Source organism: Ahaetulla prasina, chromosome 6 (genome assembly GCF_028640845.1).
Source record: "Ahaetulla prasina isolate Xishuangbanna chromosome 6, ASM2864084v1, whole genome shotgun sequence".
Lineage (NCBI taxonomy): Eukaryota > Metazoa > Chordata > Lepidosauria > Squamata > Colubridae > Ahaetulla > Ahaetulla prasina.
Window position 1 is genome coordinate 110,669,820 of NC_080544.1, and position 14,117 is coordinate 110,683,936.

Below are 14,117 nucleotides of genomic sequence, written 5' to 3' on the forward strand. Positions count from 1 at the left end.
AAAGAGATTATAAGGCTGAAAATCTCCCTTGGTGGGCGGCAAACTCAATTCTTGGCAACATCTGGACTTGGCTGGGTACGTGTGCCAACCCTAAGAGGCCCATCAAAGGTTTTCTCAATTTCCCACACTTGGGATCTCTTAGTGGTCTCCACTCTAAAATTCTCCACAGGTAATGCTCAAGTTACAGCCATTCATTTAGTGATTACAATGGCATTGAAAAACTTCACGCTTAATGACCGTTGCAGCATCACCCATGGTCACATAATCAAAATTCATGCATTTACGAGGGTCACGGTCCGCCCAGGGTCACATGATCCTCTTTTGCGACCTTCTGACAAGCAAAGTCAATGAGGAAAGACAGATTCACTTAACAACCGTGTTAATAATTTAAGGACCTCAGGGATTCACTTAACAACTATGGCAAGAAAGGTCATAAAATGGGGCAAAACTTACTTAATAACCATTCACCTTTTAGCTTCTTAAGATTTTTTTTTAAAAAAAAACCTTCTTTGTTTTGGTTTCAATCAAAATCCTATTTAAAAAGAGAAATGTTCTGATACTGCTTGGTCAATCAATGGGAATAGAGCTGGAAGGGACCTTGGAGGTCATCTAGTCCAGCCCCCCCTGCTCAAGCAGGAGACCCTGTCCCATTTCAGAATCAGAATAGAGCTGGGAGGGACCTTGGAGGTCGTCTAGTCCAGCCCCCTGCTCAAGCAGGAGACCCTATCCCATTTCAGACAAGGGACTGCCCAGTCTCTTCTTTTAAAATCCCCCAGTGATGAAGCACCTAAAACTTCTGGTGGCAAGCTGTTCCACTGGTGAATTGTCCTCTTAGCCAGGGGTCTCCAACCTTGGCAACTTTAAGCCTGGAGGACTTCAACTCCCAGAATACCCCAGCCAGCAAAGCTGGGAGTTGAAGTCCTCCAGGCTTAAAGTTAATGTTGGAGACCCCTGCTCTTAGCAAAGGAAACATTGGGTTCAATTATGACCACAAGTCGGGGACTACAGCTAGCAGAAGACAAAAGAACTCTAAACTTTGAGACAAGACCAGCAAGCCAGCTTGGGGTTTGTGTGCCCAGCCCCAACCCTGGCTAGGATCGAAGGGCACCTCGGCTGCCCTGGGCAGCGATAGAAACGTCCCTCTGCAGAAGCGCTGCGCAACTGCCTCCCCCCCACCCCCCGCGACCCCCTCTGCAAGGGAGCTGGCGGACTGCACGTCCGAAACGTGCCGGGTATTAATAGCAGCGGATGGATGGATGGCTCGGGCGGGGAGGGGGGTGGGTGGGAGGAATTCGGAAGAGGGTCAGAGCCACCACACGCACAAACCACACACACACACACACACACACACACACGCGCGCGCGCGCGATCCCGAGGGCATCCACACGGAAAGTCGCGGGGGTTGTCTGTCTCTCCTTTGAAATTGGGGCGCAGGAGGAAAGCTGCATTCGGGTATCAGGGGCAAAACGATGCGCCCCCCCCCCGCCAAACCTCTTTCGGCCGTGGGAGAAAGCGTGTCGCGGACACGCGAGGCGTTTTGCACCCTTGCGTTTTGCACACACGCGTCCCTTCTGGGTCGGGTGTGTCCCCCCGCGTGTTTCCAGCAGAAAGCCCCCCCCCAAGATCCCCATTCTTGGTTCCTTAAGACAGGATCATGAATGGGCGCGTGGGGGTCTCGTGTCCTCGGGGGGGCTGATCCACACCCACCCGCGAGCAAAGACGGTGATGGAGGGACTGAGCACCCGGCTGCTCGGGTTTCCGAGGCAGGGAGGCTCGATTCCACGGACTAGAGTCGCTTCTTAGGCGGATCTGGGGGGTCGTGGATGATGGGGTTTCCGGAGCGCATCGGGGTGTTGGGCAAAGGCAAGGGCGGCCGTAGCAAAGGCATCCTACATTCATCAGTTCTTAGAAGAGAGGGAGAGACAGAGAGACGCAGCCTTGCGCGCGATCCACACCTGCGCCAGGAATCTGGTTGGGGGGCTATGGAACCAACCAGCCTGGACCGGGCACCAAGCCAGCGTTGCAGGCGACCGCTTCGCCGTTTGTGCGAAGGGAGCTGCGGGCTGCGCCAAGCCAAACCCCCCCCTCCATCCCCGGGCTCTGCGCGCCTAACACGGGGGGCGCCCCACGCCGTCCGTCCCCCCTCGATCGGGCTGGAAAGAGGCGCGGGGTGGGGGGTGGGTTTGAGGGGGGGGCGGCGATGGGGCTTCAAAACCCCCGCCAAGGGGCGCTGAGAGAGCGGCGGGAGGCGCTTTTCGCCGCGGCTTGCGGGAACGGAGAGATGCGGGCGGAGTCCGGCTCGGCGGAGTCCGGCGGCTGGAGGAGCAGCAGCAGCAGCAGCGCCCCAGTCCCGGAGCCCCAACGCTGGAAGGAAGCGAGGAGCCGTTTCGTCCCGATCCAGCCGGAGAAATTGGGGGGGTGGGGGGTGTTTGCCTGCGTGGAATTTGGGGAGGGGGGGCCCCAGAAAGGCGGACGGACCAGGCATCGGCCGAGCGAGCCTCAAAACCCCGAAATTCGCCTCCCTTTTCCCCCCACTATTTTTAGCCCGATCCAGCGCAGCTTCAGGATCCCCCCCCCCGGGGCTTTTGTTTTTTGTTTGCGCAGCGAAGGTTCCCGACGAGGCAGGATTTGCTCCGGTAAGTATTTGTGTGTGTGTGTGTATGGCGGAGGCTCCCGAGGCGATCCTTTGTCTCCCGCGCCGTATCCTTGCCGTAGCTTCCCGGCTCCCCGTCTTTTGCGTCGGGCCGAGCTGCGCCCCGCTGGTTTAAGCGAGGCCGTTTGAATGGCGCCTGCCAGGCATCGCTTGGACCCGGACTCGCCATTGCGCAGGGTGGGCGACTGAGAGTCGCCTCTGGATTGTGGGTGGGGGGGTTCGAGGATTCCTCTGCGCCTTCTCTCCGGCTCAGTTTAGGAGGCGGTTGGGGGGTGAAGAAGATCTTCCTTCGTCTAAATTGGTCGTCTCTCTCTCTTTTTCCCCCTCTTTTGTCTTTTCTCTCTTTCTTTCTCTCTTCTCTCTCATTCTTGCTCCCTCCTTCTCTCCTATGCTTTTCTTTCTCTTTCTCCCTTTCTTTCTCTCTCTTTCTCCCTCTCTCTCTATAATTCCTTCTCTCCCTCCCTCTCCCCTCTTTTTCGTTTTCTTTTCTCTTTCTCCTTCTTTCTCTCTCTCTCTCTCTTTCTCCGTTTCTATTTGTTTCTCTGTCCCTTTATTTCTTTTTCTCCTTTTCTCTTTCTCCTTTTCTCTAATTCCTTCTCCTCCTCCCTCTCCCTCGCTTTCATTTTCTTTTCTTTTCTTTTCTTTCTCCCTCCCTCTTTTTTCTCCCTCTTTCTCCCTTTCTCTCTCTCTCTTTCTCCCTCTTTCTATTTCTTTCTGTCCTTTTATTTCTTTTTTCTCCCTTTCTTTCTCCCTCTCTCTAATTCCTTCTTCCTCCCTCCCCCCCCTTTCTTTCATTTTCTTTTCTCTTTCTTTCTCCCTCTTTCTCTGTTTTTCCCTCTCGCTTTCCCCCTCTTTCTACAGTTGCAAGAAAAAGTATGTGAACCCCTTGGGATTACGTGGAGTTTCGCATGAATTGGTCATAAAATGTGCTCTGAACGTCATCTAAGTCACAACAATAGAAGAACACAGTCCGCTGAACATAATACTACACAAACATTAGATGTTGCCATGGTTTAATTGCACATAACATGTAAACATTCACAGTGCAGGGAGGAAAAAGTATGTGAACCTTTGGACTTAATAGCTGGTTGACCCACCTTTGGCAGCTATAACCTCAACCAAACGTTTCCTGTAGTTGCAGATCAGACCTGCACAACGATCTGGAGTAATTTTGGGCCACTCTTCACAAAATATTCTTGGGATGTCTGGTGTGAATCGCTCTCTTAAGGTCATGCCACAGCATTTGAATCGGGTTGAGGTCAGGATTCTGACTGGGCCACTCCAGAAGGCATATTCTGTGCTGTTGAAGCCATTGTTTTGTTGAATTACTTGTATGCTTTGGGTCATTGTCCTGTTGCATCACTCATCCTCTGCGGAGCTTCAGTTGGTGGACAGATTTCCTGCAAAATGTCTTGATAAACTCTGGGATTCATTTCCCCATCAATGATAACAATCCGTCCAGGCCCTGAGGCAGCAAAGCAGCCCCAAACCATGATGCTCCCTCCGCCATGTTTTACAGTGGGGATGAGGTTTTGATGTTGGTGTGCTGTGCCTTTTTTTCTCCACACGTAGTGTTGTGTGTTCTTCCCAAACAACTCGTTTTTGGTTTCATCTGTCCACAGTATACAGTATTTTGCCAGTAGTGCTGTGGAACATCCAGTTGCTCTTTTGCAAACTTCAAACGTGCTGCAATATTCTTTTTGGACAGCAATGGCTTCCTCCGTGGTGTCCTCCCATGTACTCCATTCTTGTTTAATGTTTTCCTTATTGTAGATGTGTCAACAAAGATGTTAGCGTGCGCCAGAGATTTCTGTAGGTCTTTAGCTGACACTCTAGGATTCTTCTTTACCTCATGCAGCATTCTGCGCTGTGCTCTTGCAGTCATTTTTACAGGACGACCACGCCTAGGGAGAGTAGCAACAGTGCTAAACTTTCTCCATTTGTAGACAGTCTGTCTTACCGTGGACACGTGAACATCGAGGCTTTTGGAGATACTTTTGTAACCCTTTCCAGCTTCATGCAAGTCAACAATTCTTGATCGTAGGTCTTCTGACAGCTCTTTTCTGCGAGGCATGGTTCACATCAGATAGTGCTTCTTGAAACCAGTAAACCCAAAACAGGTGTGTGTTTTTAAAGGGCAGGACAGCTGTCAGCAACACATCCAATGTCATCACACCGATTGGAGTCAAGGTTGGCTCACTCCTGGCTCCAATTAGCTCTGGGAGAAGTCATTAGGCTAGGGTCTCATGTACTTTTTCCTCCCTGCACTGTGAATGTTTACATGTTATGTGCAATTAAACCATGGCAACATCTAATGTTTGTGTAGTATTATGTTCAGCAGACTGTGTTCTTCTATTGTTGTGACTTAGATGACGTTCAGAGCACATTTTATGACCAATTCATGCAAAACTCCACGAAATCCCAAGGGGTTCACATACTTTTTCTTGCAACTGTATTTGTTTCCGTCCCTTTGTTTCTTTTTTCTCCCTCCCTCTCTCTCTTCTCTCTCCCTCCCTCCCTCCCTCTCTTCCCCTTTCTCTTTTTTCTCTCTCCCTCTTTTTCCCTCTTTCTCTCTTCTTTATTCTCTCCCCCTCTCCCTCTCCCACCCACCTCATTTCAATCTTGCACCCTTCTTTCTTCCTTCATTCCCCTTTTCCCCACCCTGCTGCATTGGACTTCAATGAATAAAATGCTCATTTCCCCAATTTTTTTCCTCTTTTTATTACTTCGGCTTCCAAAAAAAAAAAAAGGCCGCGGTTGGCGATGTCACAGAAAAACTGTGAGTGCGTTTGCGTGAATGAGTGCATGTTAAAATGTCAGCTGAATTGGTGGGGGAGGCAGCCCTGAATGTGGTAAACCAGCCCATTTCTATTCTTTCTTTACCAAAAACTTACATTGCAAAACCTTTTTTTCTCGGTTCCTGAAAAGAGGCGCCTCTTGAAAATGCAACCTTCAGCCAGCAGATCCTCAGATCCAAGGAAACCTAGCAAAAAAACTGTTGCTCAACCTGGGAATTTTGACTAAGGAGGGCCAGTCGGGGTGAGCAGCTGTGCCTTGTTAGCTGAAAAAAAACCACGATTGAACAATTCTTTTTTTTTTTGCACCCAAAATGGAGAAACCGAAGCTGCCCTTTAAAATGCTGCTTTAACCTTGGAGTGATGTCACTCTCCATGGAACCGAGAGCTTTCTTTAAGCCTCGATTAATAATAGAAAAACCCATCTTGGTTTCAGCGGCTTGCAGAGGAAATGGCAGCCGATGCAGTCATTTTACGAAAAAGTGCACAGCCAGCGTTTTCTATCTGGCGTGGCAAAAAAGAGTGTGTCAAGAGTTTTCTACACCTGTTGAACTTCCAGATGGCCCAGAAGCTTGTAATTCTCTACATCCGGGTGGGTGGGTGGGTGGGGGTCTCCAAACTTAGCAACTTTTAAGACTTGTGGACTTCAACTCCCAGAGTCCCTGCTCTCTGTATAGACTTGGCCCTTGCTAAATGGGACATTTTTTCTCCGTCAGCCCTTCTGCTGGGGATTAACACTGCTGAGTTTTGCTCCCTCTGGCGTGACCCACATTTCCTTTTATCTTCAGCCTTGTGTTCTGCAGAGTGTGTGGGTTCCATCCCCCATCCCACCCCACAAAGGCTAGGCTAGCCCCCCCCCCCCCCAAACCAAGAAACAGAAGATAGCATGTTTGAGACTTGATATCGTTTCTATTCTAAAACCTATTTGCGGAGTGTTTTCTTTGCCGTGTAAACTCGCCAATGCTGAGACGTTTAAACATAAGACAGTGTAGAAATGTGGATTGGACTCTGGAGTTCCTTTCTGGAGAACAAACTGGAGAATTGCACACGCCTTATTTTTGGGTGACTGGGGCTGAGTGACTCTTGGGAAGTGAACCCAGGTATGTCCGATGGTAGACAGAGGCCAATGGTCTGAGCAATGATTGTGTAGCCTATTCAGACATGTTTTCTGAGATCACATTCACAACTGGGCTGAAGAGAGACTCACTCCAGATTGTCATTTTAACAGAATACCAGAGTTGGAAAGAACCTTAGAGGTCTTCTAGTCCAACCCCCACTCCCCCCCCCCAGCTCAAGCAGAAAACCCTTTCAGAAAAACGGTTGTCCAACCTTTTCTTAGAAACCTTCGTGATAAAGTTAAAAGATAGGAAAACGTAACTTCAGTTTAGTAAAAGTTTAGTCAAAGGCTTACCGTTTTTTTTTCTTGAGTTGCGAAATCGTCATTCACCGTGCCTTTGATGGAGTAAACATCATCTGTTGATTATTGTTTTTGTTTATTTTTTTGCCACATAGACTAATACGGCTCTCTGCTTTATTTTTACTGATCTTTAATCTTCGTTTCCTGTTTATTTCCCCCAAATGCTAGCTGGCTGATGTTTGTTTAAGGAAACGTCTACCTATTCTGTAGCAGTCAAATTAAGCTGCCAGATCATATTGTTGGGTCACAGCTCTGAAGAGACGGAGGGTGGGTGGGGGTGGACGTTTGTGAAAATTCACCAATTTTTAATCTCTCCACTTTGGCCTGTGTGTGCAAAAGCAGAGCAGATGGCCCGTTTTTGGGTTCCCGTTGACGGGACAACCCGGAAAACAAGCCATTCATTCCTAGAATCAAAACAAGGATATTGTACGAACGTCCGCCATTTGATGGCTGGAGTGTTGAAAGGCACGTACGTACAAGAGATTCTGGGATGGTTGCAATTTTCCTAAGCAGGGTAAGAATAATTGGTTTGCTGTAAAAACCCTTCTTAGGCAAAAAAAAAACCAAAACAAAATCGTATTCTTTCAGAACACAAAGAATTGCATTAAAAAAAAAACTTCCTTTAAGGAAAACCGGTCACCCCAAATTAAGAATTGCACAAACACTTGACGCAGTCGGGCCTTGTAAAAAAATACAAGGGTCTACCTGAACAAGATAGGGGAAACTTCCAGAAGGCATTAAAGAGAATTTATAAAAAGCCACTGAAGAAAAGCTAGGTCTTTTAGATGGCTAGAAAGGATCCGGTGATCATTTAAACCCCCGAGAGACGGAAAGGGAGATCTCTGAAAGCCTTTTTTCAATTCAAGTCGGTTTTCCTGGGTTCTTTTGATTTGAGAGAAAGTGAATTTTTGGGTGGAAATCTTTTAAAACACAACAACCACCTTTTCCCCACGGACAATTGGGAAGGGACGGAGAGAGGGAGGGAGGGAAGAGATGGCATTTCCCTGGAAGAATTCTTGGGGAGGACATTTAGAGTCCGTCCCCCCCCCCCGTGGATTTTCAAACTATTTTGGGGGGGTCTTTCCGGGGGTGGGTGGGAGGGAAAAAGGATGAGTTCCAGAGTTGTGTCCCTCTTTGTGTTAAGGGACAGGCGCTGCAAGGCGTGGGGGGCTGGGGGGGGGGTGTTGCGACGACGTGGGATGGGAAGAAGAGTCCAGGGCATCATCATCATCTCTACGCTGCAAGACGGAGACAAAAGAAGCCAAGATGGTGTAATGGAAAAATACAGTCGGGAGGCCTCCAGGGAGGAATCAGCAAGGTTGTTAGGCGGAGCCTTAGCGCCCTCCGAGGTTTAGAAAGGGATGGGGAATCCGGCTTAAGAAATGGGGGCCACCCCGTATTGTTTGCAGCGGGGTGGGGTGGGGGGGCTGGAAGGAGAAGGCGGGGGGGGGGGATCCAGCTTCTGGGAGGCAACCTAAATGCATCCGGGAAGGGAAAGTCAAGTCCTGGTGGTGGAAGAAATTACCTTCCAGAGTTTGACTGGTTTGCACATCTGGGTTTATTCATTGATTGATATCCTGCCTTTTAGTACAGCTAGTCCTCGACTTACAACGGTTTATTTAGCGACCGTTCAGAGTCACAATGGTGCTGAAAAAAGGGGCTCGGGGCCGTGTGTCATGCTTAAAAACCGTTGCAACATCCCCCACCCCCCCCAGGGAAATTCGAGCACTCGGCAGCCGATTCATACTTGTCACGGTCGCAAGCGTCCCGAGGTCACGCGATCGGCTTTTGCGACCGTCTGACAATCAACATCCACGGGGAAGCCGGATTTCGCTTTAACCCCACCAGGTTACCAGTTTAGCAACTGGATGGATTCGCTTAACAACTGTGGCCCAGAAAGGTCACACAATAGGGCAAAATTCACCTGACAAAACGTTTCGCAGATAATCTTGGTCTCAGTTGGGGTTGTTAAGGCCAGGACTGCTTGTATTTTTACAAAGAATGCAAGGTGGTGAAAATACTCCACATAGCTTCCTCTTCCTGTTTCCCCACAACAACAACCCTGCGAGGTGGGTTGGGTTGGCAGACTGGCTCAAGGTCACCCAGCTGGCTTTTATGCCTAAGGCGGGACTAGAACTCCCAGTCTCCTGGTGATCGGCCCAAAGTCACACAGATGGCTTTCATGTTTAAGGCAGCACTAGAACTCACCGTCTCCTAGTGCTTGGTCTAAAAGCCACCCACTCAACTTTCATGCGTAAAACAGGACTAGAACACATGGCCTCCCAGTTTCTAGTCAGACGCCTTAACCGCTGGCCAAGCTGGCAGGCAGTAATTTCGGGACCCACCCAGACACAAAAAAACCCCAATGTGTGGCTCAGACAATAGGAATTAAAAAGCAAAACCCAACTTCTTATCAGCTGGAGATACGTGGCAGCTGGCCCAGCCTTGTTGCGAGTTCAAGATCTGCCTTATCTAGAGTTTACTCAATGAAGTTGGGTGTAAGCGATGCAATATTTTTTTTAAAAAAAAATGGATCGCAGCAGGCTGGGATGCCACCTTCACAGCGATCCGCAGACTCCCAAGTTTGCAAGGGCCGCTTTCACTCTTGGTCCTGGAACCCACTTCCTTGTTCTGCAAACCAGGTTTGTCTCAAAAGCTGTGGCTCCTGACCTTCTACGTACGAGAACGCTGCGCACCTCCACGTGTGGGTTGCACAGGTTGCTCCATTTTGAGAGCATGTGTGAGAAGGCCTGGTGTGTCCTTGCACGCCAAGAAGCCAAGATGGCTCCGGATTACTTCTGAATTAGAGCAGCTGACCCTTGCTGAATCCTTTTGCAGTCTGAGCTGGAAGTGGGTGGGCCCAACCTTGGCCGCTTTAAGACTGGTGGACTTCAACTCCCAGAATTCCCCAGCCAGCTCTGCTATGCTGGGGAATTCTGGGAGTTGAAGTCCACCAGCCTTAAAGTGGCCATGGTTGGATTCCTTGTTTCTAAAGCTTTGCCAGCTGGCATAAATTGAACCCCCATTCCAGGTGCGGTTGGTGATTTGGGGTTTCACGTTTTGCAAATGAGTGAAAACCTCCAGCAAACAATCTGGGGCATTTTTTTTTTGATTCTTGCAATGTTTGAGACCTTTCTGGCATGAAAATGAAAGTCCTTTTTTTTTTCTGAAAGAGCTTGCAAAAGGAGAGTGCCATGCACGTGGCTGGTGCCTGTGTGGTTGTAAATGCGCCCGGCCTGACTTCTCTTCTTTAGGAGTCGCGCTTGCATATCAAACCAGGTTGACCCAATAAATGTTGGCATTTGACCTACTTTTTCCTTTTCAGTGATTTCCCCGGTTGGAACGGCTGGGAAAGTACGATGGAGGCCAAGGGGTGAACAGTGAAAGGTGGACTAAAAGCCTGAGATTTCCTGGTGGTCTCCTGTCCCAACACCTGTCAGGCTAGACTTAAAGATTGGATCTTACAGTGATGCTCAAATCTGGGGTTACTGCACAAATCTGGGGTTACTGAGCTGCAGGGGGATTTGAGCTGGTGAGCTGCACAGCTGTTGTCCGGCTTCGTGTTCGCGGTCGTGCCACATCTTCACAGTGGGTGTCAGTCTGTTGCATGTATGGATATATATATATCTAGGAGCAATGTTTTGCTCCTAGAAGCATGAAGCTGTAAACACCAGCCTGAAGATGATGAATGAGACTTCGTCGAAACGTCGCCAAGACACTTCCAATTTTACGTGGGAGAATACCTGAATAACCAAAGACATATACACACACACACACATATATATATATTCCTAGATTCCAAACAGCACATATTTGGAGTCTAGGCACCCAACCTTGCATTTCCAAGTGGTCTCCCACTCAATTCTGAAAAGGCCTGATCACAGGGCTTTGTGATCAGTCTGGGTGGGCTGGAAAATCGATCGGAGGTACAGGCAGAGAGCTGAAAGATGGAGGGGATTGCAAACTTCATCCCAGAGACCCACTGGAAAGTCAAAATACCATTATCTGAGACCCTCCAATTGCACGCAACCTGGGTGTACTTGGTGCTCTCGTGAGCTTGGTGGTTTTCTTGGAGACGTTTTGTTAACCAGACTAGGTAACATCATCAGCGCTACTGGGTAGCTTGGGTAATGAAGTGTCTTTAAGAAAGCAATCTAGTTCAAAGAGCACGAAGGACTCCCTAGTTGTTGTTGTACTACTACTACTACTACTACTACTCCATCGGCAAACCCCACTCCCTTCTAGCATTGAGCATGTTACCTAGTTGAGCAATGAAACGTCTGCTAGAAAACCACCAAACTCAGAGGGCACCAAGTCCTCCTCCTCCTCGCCATAAACCCCTTCTAGTACTGATGATGTTACCTAGCTGGGTCATGAAACGTCTGCTAGAAAATAACCAAGTTCAGAGAACACCAAGGACCCTGCAGTCGTCCTCCTCTGCAAACCCCACTCCCTTCTAGCATTGAGCATGTTACCTAGTTGAGCAATGAAACGTCTGCTAGAAAACCACCAAACTCAGAGGGCACCAAGTCCTCCTCCTCCTCGCCATAAACCCCTTCTAGTACTGATGATGTTACCTAGCTGGGTCATGAAACGTCTGCTAGAAAATAACCAAGTTCAGAGAACACCAAGGACCCTGCAGTCGTCCTCCTCTCTGCACACCCCACTCCCTTCCAGCAACTGATGATGTCACCCAGTCGGGCAATGAGATGTCTTGCAAGAGAACCAGCAAGCTCAGAGAGCAGCAAAGACCCCTCATTTCAACCCCGAGCTACAAATACTTGAGAGTAACAGAGTTGGAAGGGACCTTTGAGGTCAACTAGTCCAACCTCCTGCCGACGCATGGGATTCCAACTATCCTCCTTTATTTGGAGCCTGGCTGTCCTTTGGCTTGAGCGTAGCCTTTGCCGGATCGGCATCATCAACAGCATCGGCCTCCAGGGAGGGGATGATGGGCACTACAGGCAGCCTTCCCCGCCCTCCCCCACCCATTGGCATGTCCGCCTCCGGGCTCCCCTCCCTCCGGAGGGCCGGTCCTTGCCGGGAGTCTCCGCCCGCAGCCCGCTGGTGCTTCGGCCGGGCCTTTTATGGCAATCCTGTGGCCGGAGGACGGCCTGGCGGGACTCAGCCCCCGCAGGAGCCGCCGGGGAGGGCTGGGCGGGTTCCGGATGGGGGAGCGGCGCCCTTGGATCGCGGAGGGGGAGGCAGCCCATCGCTCGCTCGCTCTCCCGGGCAGCCTCGCCAACAGGGCGCCCGCGGAAGAGCAGAAGCCTTCCCGGCCGGGGGGGGCTGTTTGCACGCTTCCCCCTCCGCGCTCGCCCCCCACGCATCAATCCTCGGGCTTCGCGGCTTTGGAAAGCCGGCAAATCCACCGGCTGTTCTCTGCTTTTCCAGCAACGTGGCTGGGAAGTCGTGGGAACGCAACGCCGGGACGGTTTTGGCCGCTGGGTTTGCTTTGCATGCATCTCCTGGAAGATGCCAAGGTGGGTGGGTGGGTGGGGGCAGTTGCCCAGGGCACAGGGGAGGAGGGTCGGACCCCAGCCTCGTAGGGCAAGCCGAGCAAGGCCTGTTAATTCTGTCAGCTGGGGGAGCGTTGGGATGGGGCACCACCAGGTAACTCTAGGACTGTAAGATGTGAAAAAACATGTACCCAAAAAATCGTCCTGGAAAATGATGATGATGATGATAATAAATATAATAATAATAATAATAATAATAATAATAATAATAATAATAATAATAATAATAATAATAATAATAATGAAGAGGAAGAGGAAGAGGAAGAACTGGCTCTGCAGCTAATGGATGACTGGGGGCAATCTCTGAAAGTGAATGTCTATGGAGATACTCATTCTGGTCCTGGTTGTCCCCCAAAGGGGCCTTTTTTTCAGCAGGCAACTGGACTTTCTGGTTTTTCTTTGAAGACGTTTCATTTCTCATCCAAGAAGCTTCTTCAGCTCTGACAGGACGGCGGGGAATGGAAGGATTTATTCTCCTTGCGGACAGCTGGTCATTTGCATCCTTTGAGAGGGTCCTTGAGGCCACTTGGAGGTTTATCTGTGTCCTCAGGGTCACCTGAGTGGTGCAAAGGGTTCCTGTAATCTGCCGTTTTTTCCCCCTCTGGAAATTCGTTTCTCCTCCCACACCATTCAAAAGGTGTTCGTCCCAAATTGTACAGCTAAAAGTCTGTGGCGATTCTCAGCCATCCAGTTTATGGTTCCATTCCTCACCACCCAGTCAGAGCTGAAGAAGCTTCTTGGATGAGAAGCGAAATGTCTTCAAAAGAAAAACCAGAAGTCCAGTTGCCTCTTGGAAAAAAAGCACCTTTGGAACTCTGAAAGTAAAAGTGAATGGAATAGAATAGAATTGGAAGGGACCTTGAAGGTCTTCTAGTCCAACCCGCTACTTAGGCAGGAAACCCTACACCACTTCAGACAAATGGTTATCCAACATTTTCTTAAAAACTTCCAGTGTTGGAGCATTCACAACTTCTGCAGGCAAGTTGTTCCACTGGTTAATTGTTTTAACTGTCAGGAAATTTCTCCTTAGTTCTAAGTTGCTTCTCTCCATGATTAGTTTCCACCCATTGAGGAAAACCAGGGTTTATAGATCCTGCTGTTTTGAGGATAGTCTTCCCCACTCCTTCCTCCCACCAGTTATGGGGAGCTAAATTGTAGTGATCATGCAATGCAGTGTTTCTTAAACTTGGCCCCTTGGAGATGGGTGGACTTCAACTTCCAGAATCCTGGGAATTGAAGTCCACCCGCCTCCAAGTAAGTATAAACCTTGTTCATGGGAACTTCTGGACCCAGGGCAGCTGGTTGGTTTAGGATCCAAGTGCAATAAGGAAATTGTGCGTGAATGGAGGCTGGAAATGCCATACCAATAAAACTGCCAGGAGGTAGCAAAGCTGGCCTTGAATGTTTCCCATTCTTAGCCTTCAGTGAAATGGAACGGCAGGTCGTTTCTTGTTCAAGAGGAGTGGGTGGTTATTTGGTTGCTAGATCTCCCCCTTGCAAGCCAAGATTCCTTCCCGCGCAGTACGCAGCCAACTAGCGACGAGATTCCTTTCTACGAGATTCCTTTCTCGGTGCACCAGGCAACCGTTCGTTGTCTCGGGCCCAGCGTGCCTGGGTGCAGAAGGGAAGGGAGAGAAGCCTGGCCTAGCTGGCATCCTTAACGGAATAACAGAGTGGGAAGGGACCTTGGAGGTCTTCTAATCCAACCTCCCCCTGCTCAAGCAGGAGATTCT

At 49.6% G+C, this 14,117-nt stretch overlaps 1 protein-coding gene across 7 annotated transcripts in view; it reads left to right on the plus strand.

Moving 5' to 3' along the window:
• The first annotated feature begins 1,281 nt into the window (after positions 1–1,281).
• LOC131201010 (uncharacterized) overlaps positions 1,282–14,117 on the plus strand; it is a 73,689-nt gene continuing 60,853 nt past the window's right edge. For 3 of the 7 annotated variants that reach the window (XM_058188494.1, XM_058188487.1, XM_058188490.1), the window contains exon 1: positions 11,335–12,348. In XM_058188494.1, coding sequence (XP_058044477.1) covers positions 11,953–12,348 — 396 coding nt within the window. In that variant the 5' untranslated portion in view covers positions 11,335–11,952. Of the gene's footprint in view, positions 2,637–5,403; positions 5,433–5,581; positions 6,034–10,190; positions 11,246–11,334; positions 12,349–14,117 lie in introns of those variants that run through there. The other 4 variants (XM_058188488.1, XM_058188491.1, XM_058188492.1 and 1 more) reach the window with 4 other exon arrangements.